Source organism: Poromitra crassiceps (assembly GCF_964638095.1).
Source record: "Poromitra crassiceps genome assembly, chromosome: 3".
Classification (NCBI taxonomy): Eukaryota; Metazoa; Chordata; class Actinopteri; order Beryciformes; family Melamphaidae; genus Poromitra; species Poromitra crassiceps.
Window position 1 is genome coordinate 28,365,258 of NC_139625.1, and position 24,657 is coordinate 28,389,914.

General features: G+C 43.0%; 1 protein-coding gene across 1 annotated transcript; it reads left to right on the forward strand.

Annotated features, from left to right (window-relative positions):
* Positions 1 to 796: 796 nt before the first annotated feature.
* On the forward strand, positions 797 to 24,657 carry lrrc9 (leucine rich repeat containing 9; the record flags this gene model as incomplete). Its single annotated transcript, XM_083632981.1, has 32 exons — positions 797 to 853; positions 1,106 to 1,324; positions 1,937 to 2,077; positions 2,443 to 2,506; positions 2,627 to 2,697; positions 3,975 to 4,157; positions 4,864 to 5,019; positions 5,135 to 5,343; positions 5,813 to 5,944; positions 6,057 to 6,236; positions 7,139 to 7,256; positions 7,605 to 7,728; positions 7,827 to 7,967; positions 8,050 to 8,174; positions 10,431 to 10,586; positions 12,078 to 12,197; positions 12,593 to 12,784; positions 12,912 to 13,037; positions 13,439 to 13,579; positions 16,005 to 16,182; positions 16,527 to 16,747; positions 16,921 to 17,043; positions 17,153 to 17,283; positions 17,939 to 18,047; positions 18,129 to 18,268; positions 18,840 to 18,976; positions 19,451 to 19,668; positions 20,461 to 20,529; positions 21,459 to 21,584; positions 23,874 to 24,048; positions 24,339 to 24,501; positions 24,618 to 24,657. 32 exons carry the CDS (start codon positions 797 to 799, stop codon positions 24,655 to 24,657), a joined length of 4,485 nt encoding a protein of 1,494 aa, XP_083489107.1.

Below are 24,657 nucleotides of genomic sequence, written 5' to 3' on the forward strand. Positions count from 1 at the left end.
GGCGGTCCGGTCGGGGAGCAGAAGAGGAGTGAGGTTGATTGTTTTAGTTCAGTGCTTCGACGCTGACGTCATGGTGTCCGTGTAGCTCATGGTTGCCACTTATTTGGGGCAGTCAATTCTGAAAGCCATTTAATCTGCGACGCTAAGTATCGGACAGTCATCAAGCGATATGACGCTTTGTGATGTGAAACATGTATTCGCACAAATGCACTTCAATTTGGAGGCATGTGGCCCAAGAGCACTAATAAACCTCATGCAGGTTTGGTGAATGAGAATGGAAAATATTGGAAACTGGTATTTTATATGTAATGTTTGGTGATGATTTGTGTCTAAAAATGTAACGATATATTTAAGAATGGTTTAGTGTTCTTGTGGAGATTTTGCTTACAGCGTGGCGCCCTCGTGTGGTAGCTCAAAGTATCAGGGTTAAAAAGTTTCAACATGGCTGCCTAGCAACCAGACGCTTGTGCCTAGAAACCATGCGAGAAACATTGCTGAGCTGATCAGATGTTCGCAGTTGTTATGGCCTCCGCCCTGGAAAAAAATAGTTAACTTTGTTTACCATGCAAGGTTGGGTTTAACATTTCAAATTATTTAAATATTACAAGTAATTTATAATAACGTTAACTAACGCTACACAACAACTGCACAGCTGTCTGCACAAAGTGGGTAACAACAGAACCTTAACAGCTATACCGTTAGCTAACTTAGCTAATTGTACTCTCATTAACTCTGTTTGCAAGTTCTTTGGTAAGGATACTCACCTTAGTTGCTGTCAATTTCAGGACAGAAAGTTATGATACTGAGTGAAAAGCAAAAACTCCGTTATGACGAGGAGGTCGTCAAAGAACTGGTGAGTTTGACATTCAATTATAAAGAAGTACAGTAGGCCTGTTTGATATGCTTTCTGACAAGGCATGGCAACATGTCACAAAGTGTAGGCATGAGGGCATGTATTAAACAGGCTACTGTGATATTTTATGTACTACATCCACTGCTCTTCTGTGCACAGCTATTCCATTGCAGGTGGTGATTTTTCCTCCCAAACTATGATTAATTACTAAAAAATATCATCTTGGAACATTATTATTATTTTCCCCAACAGTGCATGGCCAATGGAGTGTCCTATGAAAAAATAGCACAAGATGGGAGCAGCGTCAGCTCCCTGGAGGTCTTCTTCTCAGGTTATCCCCGCATGGTGGGGCTTTCCTTCTTCCCCAGGCTCTGTCAGCTCACTATAGTAGGCCAGAACATAAGCCACATTCAAGGCCTTGACTGCTGCCCTCTGCTCCAGGAGCTCTGGCTGGTCGAATGCCAACTGAGAGTGAGTTTGCCACGCTGATGATAGCTATACAAATAATAACTGGGGTAACAAGTAACAACTGTTAACTAGCCTGGGTAAACCCAGCCCCCAGTGACCTGCTCTCAGACAGACCCTGCTAGTGAGCAGCTCTGAGAGCAGGTCACGTGGGGGCTGGGTTTACCCAGGCTAACTGTTAACAAGAATAACTGATTGCAATAATTACCAATTCTTAGATTCATTAGGGTTCATTATAGCTGCTTTTGCGATTTCAACTTTGTTTTATTGGGCAGGTTCTTAAACCTTTTCAGACTTTACCACAATTTTGGGTCACAACCCATTCTTTCATAGTCTATAGGTAGGCTATTTAAAATAGACACTCTACACCACACTTATTGTATAATAGTAGGCTAGTTATTGTAAATGTTTGCAAATGTTTAAATGTACCCGTGCTTTGTCTGTTTTAACTTGTGCATATATATTTTTTCTGTATGTGAGTACTTTGAGAGAAACTCAAACCCGAGTCAAATTCCTTGTATGTGTACATACTTGGCCAATAGTCTGATTCTGATTTAAGAAAAACTGTTAGTGAACCCCTGGACGCATCTAATGTGCTTTGTCTTCCCTATATTACAGGGAATATCTGGACTACAGAATTCCCTTCAACTACAGAGACTCTACCTATATGATAATCAAATCAGTGAAATAGAGAATTTGGAGTTCAATATCAACCTACAAGTGCTGTGGCTCAACAACAACTACATAACTCGCATAGAGGTTTGTTTCTTTTTTATGTTTATCATTATGCTACTGTAGCATATGTATTTTATTTTTAAGCAGTGCAGCCATTTCTATAAGTGACTATGTGATGTTTGAGCATGGGATGTGTCGTGTGTGGACGAGATGTGTGTAGATTTAGCCTAGGCCACTCCCCCAGCTCACCGGGCGGCAGAGAGAGGGGAGAGGGGGGTGGAGCGGGTGGAGCGGGTCGGTACTGCAAATCTGTACCGCTTACTGATTACTGATTTTTTTTAAATGTATGAGATTGATTTTGCTTGTCAAAAACTACTATAGTGCGTGTTTTGTCAAAATAGCATGCTCCCATTTTTGATCAGATGCCTCGTTTGTGTTTTCTCCTAAAGGGGTTGAACACTCTTCAAAAACTGAAAGAACTGAACGTTGCTGACAACAATATTGAGAAGATTGGTACGTTTAGGAACTGTCTACTTTTTTTCTGCCAAGTTAGATTGTCATTGAGCTGTTTTGGACAAATAAAATAAAAAATAAATTTAATAATAATTAAATAATTTGTTAACTCCTTCCAAGGTCATAGCCTTGACCCTAATGTCAACCTTCAAAACCTCAATCTGTCAGGGAACAAGATCAGCTCCTTTAAGGTAAGACAGAAAAAACATTCCTTCTTTAAAAAGTGATGTCTATATATATGATATATAATTCTTGTGCAATGTCCGGGTTCTTGACCAGTTCCGATTTTTTATTCATTCCTACAGTAGCTCTGTCACAAATAATATATATATATATATATATATATATATATATATATATATATATATATATATATATATATATATATATATATATATATATATATATATATGATTCAAAATACAATGCTACAGCATGCGCTGGGACGCGTCATCAGTGATGTTAACTGGGGTCGTAAGGTGTTTCGGGTCTATCCAACATCATACACCCTCGCCCAGTAGACCCAGCCGAGGCCGATTAAGACCCCGACCCGCGTCCCGGGTATATATATATATATATAAGGACACAAGAGGTTTTGTGAGTCTTGCCTTGATGGGAGTTAATACCTCAGATCATAGTCATCTGCCTGCAATCCACCTTTTTGACCCGCCTCGACTCAGCCATTGCTGAGAAGAAGAATCCAATTATAGTCCTCATTCAATGCATTCAGACAACTGCCTATTCAAAGATGTGCTGCTTTTAAGTGTTTTTCAATTTGTCAAAGTCTCTGCTCTCTTTGTCATTATGATGTGGCAATTCTTCTTTAGCTGCTGAGTATGGAAAAAAAGAAGAAAGGAACAGACAATTTCAAGAAGGAGTGTTTGACTTATTGAGCCATGTAAATGGCACATTTGTATGCCTCCTTTGCAGTGTGCAATCAACAAGTCTGGGATTGCGGGCAGTTCGCTGAACATAATGCACTAATTTGAGTTTTCTTTTTGTCCGTTTTGCCCACAGAAGTTGCTATCGTAAAACTCCCCATCATGCATCTAGGCTGCGTCTATTCACCTATCTATCCAACATTTAACTATTAGTAATGCAGCAGTTATTGCAGGATTGATTTGGCATATTGTAACACAAAACTCATGTCTGTCAGTGTCAAGTGGTTGCCAGATCATTCTTCTGCCTTCGGATTTGATTTGGATTTGGATCTCTTTTAGCCCATTGGCTAATCTTAAACATTACAGCCATGACAGCCTAAGTGAGAAAAAAAAAATCTAAACAATTTCCTCTTGATGGCAGTGCAATACAATTCTGACTTATATGATTGCTACATCTGTAGGTTCTTATAGAGTCAAACATAAATGTGAAGGCTTGATTCATTCTTGAGGAACAGTAGTGCTTAGAGATTAAATAACCCCTGCCACAAACTAGCTAGCCTGTCTCCTCTGTGGTTGTTGTGATATAGGAGCTGACCTTCTTGGCCCATTTACCCCACCTGAGAGAGCTGGGACTGAAGGACCCCCAGTCAACTCCAAACCCAGTGTGTCTGCTGTGTAACTACGCCACACATGTCCTTTACCACATGCCAGGCCTTCAGCGACTCGACACCTATGATGTCTCAAGCAAGCAAGTGAAGGAAGCAGCGGAGGTGAGAAGACCAGTAAGGTCTAGAGATAGTAGATAGATTAGAGAATACCGTTTTTCTGGCCCTTAATGTTTTTTGTTTGTTTGGTTTTTAATATATTTTTTCTTTTTTCTCCCATTTCCCCCCAATTGTACTTGGTCAATTCCCCCTGCTGTCCTGGTCATTGCTCTACCCCCTCTGCCGATCTAGGGAGAGCCACAAAATAGTGCATGCTTCCTCCGACACATGTGCAGTCACCAGGTGCTTCTTTTCACCTGACAGCAAGGAGTTTCACCAGCAGGATCCTATCTATTCAGTATGTTTGGCCTGTAGATGTTTAGCATTCGTAATGTTACTCTGGACTCTGGAGTTACTTCCGATGTTGTTGCTACGCAACGCTGGGGGTACGGGGCTCGCTCTCTTATGGGTTACGACCACTGACGCCAAACTCAATACAAAAACCTGTCTGTTTTACTGTTGTCTTGTTTGTCACTAAGTGCGCCCGACTGTTATAACATGACTTTAGACCTGTTATGAGTCAGTGGAGTCTTTTGTAATATTTGGGCTAAAAACCGAAGCTCAGACCACATATGTGTCTTGTTTATTTACAAAATTCACATCCGCGCTCATTGTTTTGAATGGCAGGTTACCCCCAGTTCTGGGTCCCTTCCTGCCTCCCTTGCTTGCGTGATGTCAGACTAACATTACGAATACTCTGCTTTCCCTGCAGTCCACAGTAATGAAGAAAATGATGTACTATAACATGCGTGTCCGCATTGCTCAGAGGAGCCTGGCAGAGACCCAGGCCAGTCTGATGGAGCAGAAGAAGACTCTGTTGCAGTTACCTGAGGAGTGCATCAGAACACTCAATTATGCCCTCAAAAATGTATGTACAATCCTGGAAATATGTGCAGATAACTCATTTATGAGTTGTTTAGGCATTATCTTCAGCTGCTGTGTTGTTTACAGTTGACTTACATTTTATTTGTGCCCACTCCCAGCTGGAGGGTGAGCTATCAGAGGTGCAGACCGGTTGCAGGACGTCCGTCCGCACGTGTGAGGATGGAGCCTCCCCACTGACCAAAGGTTCAGTGGACAGCGGTGACATGTCCGCTGACATCGGCCACGATCCCACCTTAGAGCACAAAATGCTCAGCAAGATGGCTGCACTGAGGGGGAGGCTGAGAGTGTGGAGCAGGAGACTGGAGGAGTGAGTTTGTGTATTTGGAGAAGATATTGAGAGATTTTCTTTTAATTGAATATAATACCTTTCTTTCTTTACACACATGCCTCTGAACGCTGCATGAAGCATACTCTTATACCAGTGGTTCTCAATGTGGGGTCCGGGGACCACTAAGAGTCCTTGAGGGGGTTCTAGGGGGTCCGCAGCAAATTGATGAATTGTTCAACTTAACCATTATTTAATTTACAAGAAGATAACACATTAGAGAATGTAAGAATGACTGTTTTCATCATAGTTTCACTCTCCACAATACGGATAGTCATGGAATTCTGGACAGAAATCATATCAAACAATAAAGATTGTATTCTCAGATTTAGCTCTGAGAGAAATCTCATCAAATGGGGGCGTCTGTGGACCTAATGGTACTAAATTAGGGACCCTTGATATGAAAAAGGTTGAGAATCACTGCTCGAAACTATGCTCTCTGTTTTTTCAGGATTGAGGCCTGGTATGAGCAGGAATTGGCCCAAGCCACAAACAGGAAGGAATATATGGTTCACTTTCTGTTAATGGAGCTGGAGACTGTTGGAAATATTCGTTTTGAAGAGGGCTGCTCCACAGACGCCTGGTACTTATTGTGGCATTATTAATTATAACTAAAGACACAACATAACTTGAGATGATTGACGTGAAATCAAATTCAGAATTCACTCTATAGTTTTTTCTTATGTGCCCAACAGGTTTATTCCCTGTTACGACCTCCTGCTGTCCCGTTTCTCTGCCACAGAATACAAGGTTCATGGCATCACTGGCATCAAGATTAATCGCATTATCCGCATCCACAACCGTGCTTTGAGGCTTCGCTTTGAGGACAAACTTCATACCCTGTTAGCCAGTGATGAGTCTGCTGTGTTTTCACAGTGAGTGAAACTGGACTGTAATAATAATAATAATAATAATAACAATAATTAATCATTGCAATAATGAATCATTAATCATTAATAATAGGATTTTATTTCGAATCATCGTGAGATGACTCTCTATGGGACCAGATCCTCTCTGGACCCTAGACAGAACCATATTTATTTTCTACACTAAATATCCATATTTTGGGGTCAGAGGAATAAAAATGTTTCCTCCCTCTGCCACTAGGGGCACTAGCCCCACCCTATATATGTGGGATAATCAATGCCATTCTCAGCATTCTTCTTGCCCATGAAGCAGCACACCAGTCCTGTTGCAGTAGCTAGCTTAACTGTTCACAGTGGTTTAGCACCGCAAAGAGCAGTGTGACAGAGGCCACCACTCTCAACTTTTGGGAAACTATCCTCGATGATAAAGAAGCCACTTTTCATCAATTGACTTCAGCCCGAGTCACCCACCCACCCTCGACCTCCATCGTTTCCCCCGTCTACCACGAAAGTTTCTCAAGTTTCACCAAATCCCCAACATAGCCAGAGCCTAATGATTCTGGTGGGAGCTTCCTCTGACCCTAAAATCTGGATATGGTGTAGAAATAATACATATGCTTCTGTCTAAGGTCCAGAGAGGATCTGATCCCATAGTGAGTCATCTCTCTCATATTATTCATAAAACTGGGGTTATATTCATAACCCTAAGTTATTTATCAGTGGGTTAGCAGACATTTAAAACTGTGTATCATCATGAGCACTGTAGCAATACAGTTAAATGTTATGTCTACAGTACTGTACAGTAACCAACTGGGAGCATGTTATTAGAAGACAAAATGATACCCAAAATGAAACCTTGTCATAATAGCTACAAGACATCTGTTTGAATTTAATCTCAACTTTGCCGGTAGGAATTACAAGCGCTGGCTGGAGTACTTGTTCTATGTATCTGACCCAGAAAGAACCGATGAGAAGAACGAAACCTTGTATGTTCCAGAGGAAGGTTTCAAAACAGCAGAAAAGTATAAGGTATGTAAAGTATATTGCTACAACAGCTCAAAGTATTCCCCCCCACCACAGTGTTTTTATTCCAGGTGAGTCCAGGTGCAGGTCATCCAGGTGAGTCACGTGTGACTGTGAGACACACACTCGTCTGTACCTGTTGAAAGAAAGAAGCAGAATCGAATTAATAAAATAAGAAATGAAAAGTTCTATTAGTGTAAAAATGTAACTAATTATACATCTTTACAAAAAATCTCAATCCTCCTCTCGTAATGAGAAAGAACTATACGTCGTCGCCACAGGACCAAACAGGCTTGATTTCGTTTACACAACCTCCAAATTACCTTGATTGTTACCATGTTGTCTTTGTACCAGGCCTTGGGAAGAGCGAGTGCTGTACCCTTATCCAACAGCCTGAGTGTGACTGAACAGCCCAGGATTGAGTACATACTGCGTCAGGCCAGCCAAGGCAACTCTGACAGAATTCCTTTCAAACACGGTCTGTGAGTTCTGCTCATCCTTATATTCCTCTCTTGTGACTATTTGTGCTGTGTTCTTTTTGTCTTGAATAACTGAACTATTTATTTTTGCTTGTAGGTCAGATCATTGTTTCCAAAGTGTTTCTGGGCCATAGTCACTCCGTCCGACAAGGAGAGCCAGTGGACTGCAGCAACTATCCCAAAGCCCAGTCTGTGTATCGCAATGTGAACACCAAGTGCAGAACGATGATGAGAGAAGGTATATATCCAAAATATATGAATAGGAACAATTTTTCACTCAACATTGCAGTGTCATTGCACTTCTGTGTGTTTTCATTCAGAGAGACCCAACTCTTCCAAAACTCACAGTGGACCTGAGTGCAGTCCCAGACAGAGACAGTGGTTTGTGTTTGACCATGAGCTGGTCTTGCCCGAGTACATCATTGACTTTGAGTACATCGCCAAGGTAATGAATTCAAAGGTTAAAGCGCTCAAGATTCTTCATCAATATTTGCAAATTCTGGTCATATTTTAGTCCAGTTTTTCCCCACACAAATGATCTGTTCAATTTCTTCAGTGACCTTTGTTCATCATCCTCAGATGCTATTGCGCCACTAAAAACCAGATCCAAAGAGTAGCCTCGACACGAGATTCAGCCTTCATTCTTGAAGGCTGGATCTCGCGTCAAGGCTAATCCAAAGAGTATTATAACCTTGGGATGAATCAAAGCATTTGTTGTAGAAAAAGAGATTGTAGAAGAGCTGAACGTGGAAAATTAGTAAGATCCTGGTCCATTACCAACATACGAAGAAGTTAGTACTACCGGTATCCCAAATTAAAAAATTATAGATGCAAGAGCTAATTATTTCTCTGAGCTAATCTCCACCAATCAGCATAATCCCAGGATGTTGTTTAGTACTACAGATCACCTTGTTATTCCTGCTTCTCCTGATCTCTCTCAAATGCTGACTGTGACAAGTTTTGTAACTTTCTTTTAAGATAAGATTGAGGACATCAGGTGCTGGGATTTCCCGCCACATTTTCTTTGCTGATGTATCCTGTCATCATCTAAATACTCTGAGTCAATTTAGGCTAGGAACTTGTAGATACTATTAACACCTTAAGTGCCATAGCCGAAATAATTCGTCTTACATAATCCAACGCTTAAGTGCCAGAGCCGAAATAACTCGTCTTAGATAAACATTTTTTTTTTTTGACGGTGGTACATCAATCAACAACTTTTACATCTTCGAGATCACTATTGGAGCAAGATAATGTGTATAATCTATTTTACCGACCCACTAAGTGTTGACAGTGCTCCCCCAGACGACCGAAATCAAAGAAAAAACTGCCGCGGGACCAAGCCGTTCAAGGAAATGCCGTGGCGATTTCACAGTAATCCATTCAAGACTTGTCTTGCCTGAGAGCGGCCGCGCACCGGCAGCAGCACACAGAGAGCGGAGAGCGATTTGCAAAATAGATCATAGGTGAAACACACTTTGAAACACCTCAGAAAGGCCAGAATCAACATCTGCCCATCGCCCACGCATTCCCCGGCCCATCTTGACTCGCACAAGGAGCGTCCGCACGCAGGCAAGCAGGCAGACAGGCACACAGGCAGGCAGCAGCAAAAGCGCTTCTGACACGCCCGCTGTACAGCCAGGAGGAAAAGACACACGGAGGGAGGAGTTTAAATGAGAGGGGTGTTTCCTGTTGTTATGGAGGAAATTACTGTTCAAAACTATTGTTTAGAATGTCTGACGGTCTTACTGATGCCAAAAATGAATGGTTAAAGTGACTGTTTCACAAAAAGCCATTTATCTCTGAATAAATTTCCAGACGCTGAAACCATGCTGTACTCAACGGCTAATATCTACATAACTACTAACTCTGCAAACTAACTCTTTTAGACAGAGAAAGCACACATTCTATTAGTTATTTTTAGATGATTGGTGTTCATGAATTCTTAACAGAAAAGAATCCTCGGCTGTTGTAAAATGAGCCAGAATCGTCAAAAACACCCCTGGCACAACTTACCTACAGGAATGAAAACATGGCTGGCATTCAATGTGTTAACTCATGGGAGTGATGGGACTGTCTTCCAGCACCTCCTTGACAGCAGCTGTCTGTCCTCTGGCTCTGGTTGTATGTGTCCCTGATTAACACTGCTTCTTGTGTTCGGCCTCCCCAGTGTTGATCCTTCTGCTGTTGTTTCTGCTATTTCAAATGTACCTTTCATCGTTAATGTAGTGGAAAATATATCAAGTCACTGCTGGAAGTTTTTGAAAGTAATTTCATACTCCAGATATGTGTTAATGCTGCCTCACTGTAGTACTGCATTTGATAGACCATGCTATTCTAACTGATAGCTTGAGGAAGTGCATTGGCATTTCACGGCCCGTTTTTTGTTGTTGTTGTTGCCTTGTCTGTTATTTTACTTATTCCATTTGTTTTTAAAATGATTTATTTTGTTTGATTGCTGTTTTACCTTATCGTTGTTTCTTGTTGTTTTATTACGCTATTTGTTCAGTCTTTTATTTCTCTTGATTGCACTTTGTAATTTTGTTTTTAAAAGTGCTATAAGTAAAGATTATTATTATTATTATTATTATTATTATTATTATTATTATTATTATTATTATCCCCCTAAAACACATGCTTTTCCCCTTTTCAACAAACAAAAATGCTACTTTAAGCCTTTCGATATGTGCTGTGTTATTAGGACCAAGACACAGATGACCCTCCTTCCAATGATATCAGCCTGGACAAGGAGGTCCTCAACATGGATCCCATGCTGAAACCACGGCCGAAGATGTTGAGCTTGGATGAAAAAACTCTGCTTAATGTGGCTAGAGCCAACGTACTCAGTCAGATCACTGTAAGCATTTCCAGAGGGCGACAGATGGTGGGAAATATAACGTAGGTTATGTCATAACCAAAGTTATACCACTATCGGAGCACTCTGGTTTTGGGCCTGCCGCTCTACCATGTCGCTGAATACACCGGTATGAGATTCAGGGCGCAGTCAGTCTGTATTTATGGTGTCCCATCGGTTGAGGGCTGAAGTGCATGCAAAATGTTCAGTGAATGGTATCCCTTCCGAGGACGTAATGACATAATGCAGGGGGTTTCAAAGTCTGAGACTGTGGGCCTCCCCCCAGACCAAGCTTGGAAAAAGGAGCCCCCCTCACTCAATTCCTGGATGCCTATGGGATCATAATTATGTTATTTGATCCCATAGATACTCAACAATTGAGCCAAGATAGCCTGATATTGCTGTTTGACATACTTCAGACTACACCAAATACAAAGGTCTGTGTGAAGGCATTTCCTGATTCTGGGAAAGTGGGAAACACTCTTTAACCAAATCACAATCACTAGGCTATTGTATGAGATCTCCTTTTAATAAGTAATGTAATATCTTTTCACTTCCATTTACTGAGCCTTCCCTGAAACTGCTTAGAGCTCACCTGGGGAGGCCCGCCTCCCACGTTGAAAACCTCTGCCATAATGAGTCTACCAGAGTGCTCCGATAGTGGTCATATAATTTTGGTGATAATGGCATTACCTAGATCAGTGGTTCTCAACCTTTTGGAGCCGCGACTTACTGTCAATGGCCGTGACCCCCGAAAAGATTTAGGCTGGGGTTCGTGACCCCCCCCCTCCCGCCGCCGCGCCCCTCCCAGTGCGCGTGTGCACTGGGTATGCTACCATACCGTACCATACCAATCATTGGTATGGTAGAGTTAATCATCATGGGAGAAAAATCATTCTCAATTTTATTTTTATTTTTTTTATTTACTTTTTTATTTTTTAAGATAACCATCCCACGACCCCCAAAATAATCTCGCGACCCCATGGGGGGTCCCGACCCCCAGGTTGAGAACCACTGACTTAGATTACCTGAAAAATTATGTGTCATTTGTTATCTTAAATGACATTGAATTAATGCTTAGTCTAATGATTAGAATGATTAGACCCCTTGCCATCGGGGAAGAGATACAGAGCCATCAAAGCCCGAACAGACGGAAGAAGAGCTTTTAACCCAGAGCTGTAGCCTCCGTCACCCCCCTACCCTCCCATAACTGCAGAGGACTGAAGACTTACTGAGTTAGCCTCTCCACCCCCCAACTGCTGTAATTCACTCCACTTTATTACATCTAACTTGTTGTGCAGTACCTTTTTATTATCTTGTTTTCATCTTGTTATTTTTCACCCCAACACTTTATTATTCATTACATACAGCTAACTTGTTGTGCAACACTGTAAGGATTTGAGCCTTTAAACTCAGAGTCTGATTTTGAAGCTATATTATGCACTCACAATGATAGCACTTCCCTGAGTTATCGCTGATGTGTTGAACCTGCAGGTGCTGAACCTCCATGGCAACAGTCTTAACAAGCTAAAGGAAATTTGCTGCCTGACGGCTCTGCGTCATCTTACCATGAGCTTCAACGAGTTCACGCACCTGGATGACATCTCACACATGGTGAGATTGAGAGAAGATAATGAAATTACTTTGCTGAAACGACATACTGTGTTTGAAGTTAAGCGAATGGCATTTAGATGGGGTCTTGTTGCTTCTGTAATGCAACATACTGGTTGAAACAAGATGCTGGGATTTGAAAGGAGGGACTGTTCAAGATTCAGCAGTTTGGAGAAACGCAGTGTCAGTTGGTGTAATTGATCCACAGTGAAAAGTTTTGTGCATAATCTTAAGATATCACAAATTCCAGATTTGTCCAAATGAATAAATTACAGTTGACAGGACACAACTATGGTGTACTAGTACTAAGTTGTGGCTGTGGAGAATTGCAGAAGGGGAAAACGTTTCCCCCCCCACTGTGACTTGAACATGCATTTTCTGTGTTGTTGAAATTCCAGCCCAACCTCGAGTTTGTGGATGCTAGCTTTAACCACCTAGTGACCCTAGATGGGTTGAGGGGGCTGGGGCGGCTTAAACAGCTGGACTTGCGTTGGAACAAGCTGACCAAGGCAAGGGAGGAGACGGCTGTCCTGAGAAAACACACGCCTGCCCTGCTGAAGCTGGACACCCGACACAACCCCTGGCACCGGGTACGTGCTGTGAGCAAAAATGAATCAAATCTATAAATATGACCAGCTTTAGGTTCAACAGTATTATCAATGGCCACTGCATGGGAGACAGTGGGTTGATAAAGTGAAGCTGCTCTTCTTGTTCCAGCCAGAGTCAGTCAGGGTGACGATACTGGGCCGTCTCATGACCCTCACACACCTGGATGATGTGCTGGTAGCAGACGAGGAGGCTGCTGCGTCCGTCCAGATGGCTGCTGGGTCCAAAATTAACCAGGTTAGGAAATACACAGGTCATTTTGCAGCATGTGTGGATGTGAATATGAATTTACACTCAAATGAGCACAAGTATAGTGAAAATATAATATCTCACTTTTCCCACATTTCATATTCATGTAGAATTTCCTGTAGGTGTTGGGGGTCATTTTTGTTTGGAGACCCAGGTTCTAATTGTTCTTTTCTTGGGGCGGCTGAACAAGTAGGCCAAATGATGACTTTTTCTTCTATGTGTATACAGTATTTCTAACTGTCGGGGAAATTCAAAGTTGTAAAGGAGACAGGCAGCGTATCTTTTTGATTGATTGGTAATATTCTCCAGTGAAGGACACAGTAGTAGACTGTAGGTGATATTCTGGTAGGGCTGTAATTCAGTCAGACCTGGTGACACTCTGGTTGCAGGTGTCTCTTCTGGCTCACTCCCGCACCAACAGGGAACGACCCCGCAGCCTCAGCCTGCTTTCAGCAGCCCAGCTCCTGTGTCAACTCAGTCCACCACCCTGGGGCCTCAACAGAGAGCTGGAACCAGGCTGGACTGCAAAGGTGAGCTTTGTCCACAGCTAACTTTCTTCTCTGGACAAGCAATGGTTTCTCTGTGAAGGAGTGGTCACAAAGGTACATCTGCCGACGGGTGTCACTTTGTGTTGAAAAGTTTGGGGGACATGGGATCAGATGGAAAACACACACACACACACACACACACACACACACATTTTAACGGTCTTCAACACATCAAGGTCAGACAACATCGTGGGAGTTTGAGTTGTCACCGAGAATGAGTCACTGCACACTGTGCCGCCTGACCTGAGCAGATTTATTTTTATTTTCATGATTTATTCTTACATTTTCCCATTTCCCCCTCTCTCTCAAGTACCCCCTGTAGTACCTCCACGTACCCCTAGGCCTAGGGTATGTGTACCCTAGGCCTAGGGTACGTGTACCCCTAGGCCTAGGGTACGTGTACCCTAGGCCTAGGGTACGTGTACCCCTAAGCCTAGGGTACGTGTACCCTAGGCCGTACCCTAGGCCTAGGGTACGTGTACCCTAGGCCGTACCCTAGGCCTAGGGTACGTGGGTACTTGGGTACTTGGGTCCACATACCCAAGTTTAGGAACCAATGGAGTAGTACATAATTACAGCAAGAAAAAAATGCATAACGGCACATCAAAAGGACCTAGGCTACTACAGAGTTGACGATATGAAAATACACCGCACAAGTACAGTCATCCATATGCATCACATCCACTGCTGCAACACCATGTCAATCAAACAATGCCAATATCACATCTACTGCAGAAAGCAGCAGTGCATGTCAGTCAGCCCAGCAATAACAATATCCAATATCACTGCCCTACAATATGACAAAATAGAAACAATTGAAGGAATAACGTTACCTTTTTTGGACAATGATTCGTCTATATTTACATTGCATTGTATGTTTTCTTATTGTGCAAATAAAGCTTTTTCAATGCGTTCTGATTTGTTAGTTAACATTTCTTGGTGCACTATTTTTCAGAACATTTTAACAAAGTATGTTTAAAAAAAGTCACGGGTAGTATAGAGGTAAAAATACTTGCTTCCCACCACGGAGTTCAATTCCCGGTAGTCGTACTTCCGGCTTGGTCAGACGTTCCTATGGACACAATTGACCAGCATGTCTGCAGGTGGGAAGCCGGTGGGGTATGATTCCTGGTTGCTGCACTAGCGTCTCCTCTGGCCGGCCTGTTTGGGGGAGGGGGAGGGGAACTGGGGGGAATACCGTGATCCTCCCACACGCTACGTGCCGGTGAAACTCCTCACTGTCAAGTGAAAAGAAGCGGCTGGTGACAGCACATGTATCGGAGGAAGCATGTGCTAGTCTATGGCTCTCCTCAGATCGGCAGAGGGGATGGAGCAATGACCGGGACAGACAGCAGGGGGAATTGGCCAAGTACAATTGGGGAGAAAATAGGAGAAAAAGGTGAAAAATACTTGATAAAAAAAGTACAAAGTAAAACAAAATAAATGATATGGACAAATTCGGCCATTTGAAAAAGTGATGGGGACACGTGTCCAGCAGTGTAAATGACACCTATGCATCTGCCTACATATTAAAGATCTAGTTTGTAAGTTGTTAGGAAAATAGGGTTGATGGGTACATGATACTGATAATATGGCCATTTATGGACTCCACTTTTTCTTTATTTTTCAAAAATCTCAAAATCCTCACTTTTTGTGTCTGTGTGGCTTGCTTAGAATTTCCTCAACATAAAAATAAACAAAATCAGTCATGATGCCAAATTGCGGCTGTAATCACCATAATAGTCATGTCCACAGTCAATTTTCCATTGTTCATAAGTGTTTTCAGTGACTATAATTTGGAGTCGACAAGTGTTGATTGGAGAGTTTGTGCACTAGAAGTTGATATGGCTCTGGGGTGGATGTTCAAAATGAACAAGTGTTAAATTAACTCTGATGGGTGGGTGTGGACTTATAGTAACACTGGCATAGTATTGATTTTTATCAATGTCAATTTTGCTGTGTACCAGCAACTTGATTTGTTGACTGGTTAAAACATCTTTTCCCCTAAGAAGAGGGGTGGGGGGAATGTCTGTAAAGCGTCCTGTAATTTGGATATTGCAATGCAACAATTTCATTATTTTCACAGAAAAAACATAGCTGTGTGTCTGTGTGACTGTGATTAGCTGCACACCTCTGTGTGTGAGATATAGCACAAAGCAGCCGTTTGATGTCTGCCTGAGACACCAGCAAGGTTCACCAGCAACTGCTTTTGGAAGTAAACTATAAACCATAGCAAGACAAAGCAGCCTTCTGCACTATGATTACAGGATTTCCACAGCAGTGCTTCATTTATTTAGCCCTGTTGAATCATCATTTTAGAGATACTTCAATACATAAAATCCTACAAACTGCATCTTTAATATTGTATACATTTTTAATTCAGTTGTGACCTCTGACTTTGGAGTAGATCACAGCGCTGAACCTGGACAGCCAGAGGATCTCCAAGCTGACCAACCTGGACAAGCTGGTCAACCTGCGCTGGGCCTCCTTCAATGACAATGACATCTCTAAAGTGGAAGGACTTGACAACTGCCTGCACCTGGAGGAACTTTCCCTCAACAACAACTGTATCAGCACACTGGATGGTCAGTCACACTGTCAATTTGAGCGTGAAAGTGGAGACATTACAAAACTTCCTCCCCAAACAAAAACAAAAACAAAAAACAACATAACATAACAAAATAAGATGCAATGAAAGAATAGTAAAAACATAATAATAATAATAATAATAACAACAACAACAACAACAACAACAACAACAACAACAACAACAACAGTAATAATAAAATGCATGATCAAAAATGAAAATTACATTACAGGGAGGAAGCACAGCAATTCAACACCAATGTTATTATTCAAATGTTATTACAGTAGAAGTACCTGTAAAATAGATATTGATTTTTTTTTTATCTCTCTGTCTTTCTCATAGGACTGTCAAAACTGCATTGTCTGAACCGGCTGGGGGTGAATGGGAACCAGCTGTCCTGTCTGGATGCCTCAGTCCTGGACCAGCTGCCCAACCTGCACTTTCTGTCGCTGGAGAACAACTATATCAGATCCATGCATGGGATTCAGAGAGCTCGCTCCCTCCTTGAGCTCTACATCGGCGGCAACCATATTTCTACCACACGAGACATCTACTATATGAAGGTGAGGCAATTGATTAAAAATAAATAAATACATAAATAAATAAATAAATAAACAAAAGAAATGGCCTGCATTTATATAGAAATCTGACCTTTTCAATTGACTTGCTTTTTTTTATTTTTATAGTATTGCTTTTTTTTTATAGTATTGTTTGAGAAGATATACCTTTCCAACAGGGACTGACAAACCTCATCATTCTGGATCTTTATGGGAATCCTTTGGTGGAGAATCTGGAAAACTATCGGATATACGTGGTGTTCCAACTGCCCTCCCTAAAAGCACTGGATGGGATTGCGGTGGTATGCGTCAATAACCACAACCAATCTAACTGATCAAATGTTGTAGTGATGTAATATATAGAGCCTGTATCCCACAGTTCATGTTGAATGACTTGGTTGTTTTCTGTAGGAAGTGACTGAGTGTGAGAATGCAAAGGATGTGTATGGGGGACGACTCACCCCTGACATGGTGGCAGAGAAGCTGGGCCACTCAAACTACTCTGACATCACCAACCTCACCCTGCAGTCCTACTCTATTAGGTAATAAACTGCCTCAGTAGACATTTAAACTTGACAAACAGGGAAGAGCTTGAAATGAACGTGATTGTAATTATTATGCTGAAAAATATCTACTAACTAGAGGGCACTCGGTAGAGTGCATACCTCCGCCACGGCATATGTTACGTGATTCTGTTTGGAACTTAGACGCCTTTTTGTGATTGGCTACCCCCAATGCCACACCTCCTTTTAGTCAGTGGGCGTGGAAAGTGAATCAGTTCATCCTTGGCCCATGACCAACCTTTCTGCAAAGGTTTGTGGTGTTGCATGAATCCATTTGGAAGTTAGGGGCCTTTTTGTGATTGAACACGCCCTTTGTCACGCCCACTTTTGACCAATGGGCGTTGCAAGTTAATCACTTCTAAGTTGGCCCATGACCAACCTTTCTGCCAAGTTTCATGCAAATCCATTCATAACTTTTTGAGATATCCTGCTGACAAACAGACAGACAAACAGAGACAGACAGACAGATAGACAGACAGACAGACAGACAGACAGACAGACAGACAGACAGATGAACAGGGGCAAAAACATAACCACCAGCCAACTCCAGCTCCGTGGCGGAGGTAATAACAGTGAGGTGCAGGTGCCTCAAATTGAGAGACAAGGCTACTAAAAAAAGTGGTTTCTTCCACAGGATGGTGGACCTGTCTCCAGCAGACCTGTTCCACAACCTGCGCAGTGTCAACTTTGAGCACAACAATCTCACCTCTTTCTCGGGCCTCATCTACCTGCCCAACATCAAGGTAATTCGACTACGGTAAATGTCAGCAGGTTGGTTTGTAATGAGCCATTGGTCCCAATCTTTTTTTCCCAATCTTTTCCAGGCTCTGTGTCTGAATCATAACCACATCGAGTCCATCCTTCCCAGGCAGAAAGTCCAGGCCCACCTGACTAACAGACAGATACTTTATCACAAAGTCAACTCCAGTGGCTATGGCCAGCAGAGCTCATCCAAAGGCAACAGGTACACACACAGTTCTCATTCAGATGTGACAATGAGGCTTTCCAGAAAAAACTAAGACATGCCAGTTTATTTGTATGCTTCATGTTGTTGCAGCTGAGTGTGAAGTATGGACTTTGAATTGAATGCAACCATTAGGGGGCAGCACTGACCAGCACATATCTGAGTTCTTAATGTCAGACTAGTAAAGGTGCTGGAGGGCGTGAGGTCAGTGTCAAAGCAGCAGCAGTACTATTTTCCATTTCTCTTGACAAAATAGAACATTTCAGTGGAGACAATATTCCAACCTTCTGAAGAATTCCCCCCTAGAATGGAAAATGGGAATTTTCTGTATTTTTGATGTATGTTGTAAAAAATATATATATCCGATTGCATTTTCCTATAAGCAATAGATCAAGTGGATGTCATAAGCATTGCACTGACTGCCAGGCTTTTGTTTGACCTGACTGTGATTGCCTTGAGTTGGTCTGCACATGTGAGGCCCGACCAGTTAAATGAGACAGCGGGGGAGAGAGGGCTGTTTGTTTAACCACAGTCAGCAAAGCATAGACCTCCCATTCTGTCACTGTTAAAGGGAAGCTGGAGCCCCGGACAGCCTGGAGCCACTGATGGGCAGTCTGGAGGTGCTGCATTTGAGTCACAATGGCATCTCAAATATGGCCAATCTGCAGCTCAGCAGGCTCACCAATCTTAAAGCACTCTTCCTTCAAGGTACGTGCGGGCGATGTAGCAGGCCTCCCTTACAAAGCCTGTGAAAAGCACAGTGTATAGAGCCTGTGAAAAGGCAAACGCAGAGAGCAACGTCTCCCTCAGACCTCAGGCCAGGTGGGAAATGAGGCTTGAAGAAAAGAAAGATCAACTTTCTTTTCAACTGTGTTTGATGGATTTCGATTGTGTTTTGCTTTATTGGGATGATTTGTCCCACAAAGCTGACCTTACTTGTCTGGTCTTGCTTTTTGCTTAGAAACCTTTCAAATGGGTAATTTTGGTGCTCTTTTCACAAGGAGTCAATAACACATACCCTGCCTATTTTTATATGACCTTAAAAGGCTGACATTTTAACACTGTTTGGGAAATGTAATTTTACTTTTCTTTTTTTGAAAATGATAACTCCAGATATTTAGTTCACATTATTCCACCTCCATCTGGCACTTTCTTACTTTTTGAGATTTTCCCTTTCTCCAGGTAATGAGATCAGCCAGGTGGAGGGCTTGGAGGGCCTTTACCAGCTCAGAGAGCTAGTGCTAGACAGGAACCGGATCAAGGTCCTGACGGAGAACTCCTTTATAGGCCAGAATGTCCTGCTGGAGCTGCACCTATCGGAGAACCGCATCCGGGAGCTCAACTATCTGGAGCCCCTGACTGAGCTCCGCAAGCTGTTCCTCAGCATGAACAAGATACAGGTACTCCAGCCTGGATCTGTGCCTGTGTATTGAGGGTTTCATTCATGAGAGGAATTCACTCACTCAATTGCTGATTTCCTGAGGAGACTGCCAAGGTCGCGGTCGGCTTTTGTATAGCTTTTGATTTACCCATGACTTTTTACAGTGTAATTCATATGCAAAATGTGTCGGATGTTTGAGAATGTATTTTATTCAACCTACAGCGATATTACTTCCCCCCTGCATTTGCAAACTAAGACATGAAACATAGTAATCATGAGTCGTTACCACCCCACTGGGGCATGCATGGGGTAGTGTTAAGGAGAATCAACTTTGATTGAAGGTCAGGGCTTTATGAGGGAACAATCAAGGCAACGTGTAATCATCTTCTCAGTCTACATCTCCTTCTCACCCCAGGCGAGTGATTTGCACTTTTGTTTCCAGTTGCTTCTTTCTCAATGTTTTCATGCATTCAATTAAGGCATAAAGCATAAATCATCCCAACACACTAGTCATCGAAATGGGTGGCTTCTTTGAATCACGGCCAAGTCCAGTCTTAAACCTGGGGATGAGAGAGATACCCTCATGTCCCTTCGCGTGCCCAAACTCTCTCATGAGATTAACGAGCGCTCACACGTGTAATCCCCGCCATCAGCTGCTTCTATCCTCACTACATCAAAATGATGGAAAGGTTCAGCCCTAATGCATATGTCTCCGTGATCAACACATAGCAGGTCACACCAGTGGGAGAGACAAGTAAAAACATAAATAAAATGTAGCATTATTTAATGTGTGTTTCTCTACTTTCCGTAGGACATCGCAGAGCTTGAGAAACTAGAGGTGCTTCCCTCATTGACTGAACTATCTGTTGTTGGCAACCCTGTGAGTATTACCAACGTTTATCTACCTCAAAGTACACCAGGAGGCCTTGTGAACTGATATAAACTATTTTCCATGATTGCCTGTAGGTACTCTTAGGTAGCTAATGAAACCTTTTTCCATTATGTTATGAGCTCTGTTCATTGAATTGACTCCACTAGCTGTTGGTGGTGGTCACAGGGTTCTTTGCTTAGCGGCTCACTGTCTCAGTTACACAAACCAAAACACTAACCGAGTGAAACTCTGTGGTTCTAAATTAAGCGATTACATGATGGGCCGTCTGCTGTGCCTCACACTGGCTGGCATCAGAGACAAATCCGTTGACCAAATGGCAGGGCACGACTGGCCCGGGCATAGTGCCCATCTGGAGCTCATGGATCAGGCCTGTGCAGAGTCCGCTGCCCAGGGCCTCCCTGTCATCCGTGGGGCCATGCTCAGCTGTGGTGGCCTGTTTACCCCACAGCGCCCATCCCCCTTCTCTTCCCATAGGGGGCTTAATCCTGCCAGGGGGGTAGAAGCCAACAGCCAATACCTCCTGCTGTCGACCGCATGAGATCAAGAACCCGTGTTCCCTAGCCAAATTCACAACAGTGTCCTGCAGGAACACGCAGTTCTGTGACTGGACAGGCTGAGTTTGTACCCTGGCCAGAGGGCGCGTGCCCTCAGTGGAGCAAGTAGAAGGGGAGGGCCAGCGAGCTATATGCAGCTATCAGCTGGGTCACCTCACTGGGATAGCTGTTGGGAACACTATTCTCCGGGGGTTGGGGGCGTCAGGGAGGTGCATGGGACCCACATAGCATCACATTCACACCAGATGTCTCAGGACAGGCTTCATTCAGGCTCCGTACATGCTTTGGCTTGGTGATAGTTAGTGTCAGTCTAAGTTATTTCCAGGTTGTTTCATTGAACAGGTGTTTGTTTTTTTCTCCCAGGCGGCCCGGCGTTCCCTCCACAGGCCGACAGTAGTGCTGTGTCTCTCTAGGTTGCAGGTGCTGGATGGAGTGATGGTCACCCTGGAGGAGAGGACCAGGGCTGAACTCCTCTATACAGAGGCACCAGTGAGACATGCATGCACACACTCAAACATATACACACATACACATACATGCATATCAAAAATAGATAGCCATTTTGGAGAAAGTCATTCATGCTCTTATATAATCTCATTTAGACTCCCTTTGCACCTATCTTCAGTCAAAAGTCGATCTCTCATCTTCAGTTTGTATAGAACATGAGCAACTATAATTTTAACTGCTGTTAAACAAAGAGAGCATATCAATACCAATTCTACTATATTTACAATTGTTGCAGTTGGAGCTAGAATTGATTTTAAAATTGTACTCATTACTTTTACTTACCAAGATCTGACCCCTAGTTAGATGACAGACTTGTCCACCCTTGATGAAGCAGAGTGCAGCCTGAGATCCTCTGGCAAGGCTGATCCTGTGGCAGACACTCTTGAAGCTGACGGGGCTTTCGCCATCCAGGCAACTAGATTGTTAAACAACCTGCCTGAGGAAGTCAGGCTCGCTACAGCCAGAACATATTCTAAATTAAAACTATGCCTAAGACAATATTTTTATAGACTGGCTTTTATGGGAAAGTAGCAGAACCTTTATTGATTACATTTCATTACATTACAATATAATGCTAAGGGAAACATGGATGCTTGATTGACAGATTAAAAATACATGCTATATAGAAGATATATAGAAGAGATGGTTATGATACTGTATCATGTCGTATTGTAGAAGTACTGCAGCGTTTGCAGTTTGCAAGAAAGGAAGCTCTTATCTCTATTCACCTTATGTAGCCCCGCCCACTTGACCCATTGTGTCACAACTTCCTGTTCAAAACGCCGCCTGTTTTACCTGCTCAAACTAGTCTGACTCACCGTTTGACTCACATATGAGTCAGACTAGGTTTATGAGTCACAGGAAGTGTAAACACAATCAGAACTTCCGATTGTGTTTACACTTCCTGTTAGTCTCTCAAGCCAGACTTTCTCTTCTACATAAGGTGAATACTCTTATGTGACTGACCTAAAAAATCAACAAAGGCCTAGTTTATGTAAGAGTCCATAATGGGCCTTATCATATGAAATACAATCAAACAGGACATCACACAGTTGACAGAGAAACAACAACAAACAGCAGCCACCAAAAAAGGGAAGAGAACAAAAAACATGGATCAAACTCTTAAATCAGTCTGACTGATTTGAGGGCAGGGCAGTAATGCTCTTACCTGATGGTGCCAGACAGGGGCGGTATTGTGTTAATGCTCCTCCAGCTCTGAATTAAAAGCAGCTAAGCCTGCTAGCTTCATCCTGCTGATTACATGAAATGTGCCTGGCCGATAATGCACCAGTGGATTTACCCCCTATTAGCCAGGTCAACGCGACCCCCTCTGCTTGTTAATAAGATGTGGGAACGTCACAGCAGAGATCCTGGGCTTTCTCATTAAAAACATCAACACACACCCTCCCCCACTGACCCTTATATCCCTGTCCGTTCAGCCATATGCCTAGGCCTGCTTCTATTGTTTTTTGTTTTAATTTGAACAGTATTATTGACGAGTAGTCATAACCATTCCGCTGTAAGATGCTTATATATCTGGAACAACAGTAATTTAATCATCCATACTCTTTGCACGGGTGTGGGTGCAGTGGGCACCCAGTGATGCCGGGTAGCCTGGTAAGAACCATGTTCTTCGACTTCTCTAGTGCCTTCAACACGATCCGGCCATCACTGTTAGCAGAGAAGCTCTCAGCGATGGCGGTGGAGGACGACCTAGTGGCCTGGACTCATGACTACCTCACCGATAGACCTCAGTATGTCAGACTGCAGGGCTGCCAGTCAGAGGTGCTGGTCAGCAACACCGGCGCCCCCCAGGAAACAGTGTTCTCACCTGTTATGTTCACCGTCTACACCTCGGACTTGCACATGGCCCTGCACTTTACAAAACACGGACTTTGCACATAGACTAACTTATTTTTTTAAATTGTATTGTTTTTATTTATCTCTTACTATTTTCTGTCTGCTCTGTATTTTTAACCCCTGCTGCTGTTGCTGTTTTTAGACGCCTGAATCTCCCCTCGGGGATAAATAAAGGTTTCAATATCAATATAATATATGACAATGGGAGCCATAGGAGGCAGGAGACATAGAAACTGTTACAGGGCAAGCATGCACACATCAGTAGGCCAAAGACCTCGAGTGAAGAGGAGATCATTCTATCACATTATCTGAATATCTGCTCATCCTCTCCATCTCATTCTTGTCTTGCAGTATTAACTCTGCCTCCCTTCCCCTCCTTATGTGATATGTCTCACATAGCCATGCTCGCAGTGCCCCGGGGCTTCTGTGCCTGCCATGGATTTAAGCCTACCTGGACTGCTGCCCCTCATGTCCCGTAGCACGCCTCTAAGAGGAATGAGTCTGAGTGGAGGACTGCAGCACTTCTTGGTGCACGACATCCTGCCATGTAACACGGAGGAGGCCCAACCCCATGACGTATCCAAGAGTGAGTGTGACATTTCTACTCCCACAGCTCATGATGAGTTGCTTTCATATGTGATTGGGCATAACGCCACACTGTAGAGAAGCACTGTATAGCATATTTTGAAATGTGGAGAGGGAAGCTAACTTTTCAGTATTATGATATACTGATAGTGAAAACTATCCAGAAAGTGCATGAGGTCAGTCTCTGCATGGGATTATTTAAATTCTATAATCTCTTCATTCAACATTTGATACTATTATACTGGTCCAGGCACTCTAATCTTACACCACTGTGTTGATTCCCAATCTCAGACAAGAAGCACAAACACGGTAGCGCCGCCGCCGGCCGCAGTAGCCAAGCAGAGATCACCTTCCGGCACATGAGAAGAACAGGGGGCAGCCTGCCAACTACAGGTCTCCTCGCTGATCGAAACAGAGTCATCATCACATACCCCAATCAGGAGCAAGACAGCAGGTCAGTAAAGCCCTAGAGATTTGGGTTTCTGTGATTCTGTTTCTTCCAAAATATTAGAGATCTGTGCAAAAGAAGATACAATACACCGTTTCCTCACACATGTTGTTCTATCGCAGATTCCCGAATGGTGCCGCTCCTAAACCCCCGCCCATGTAG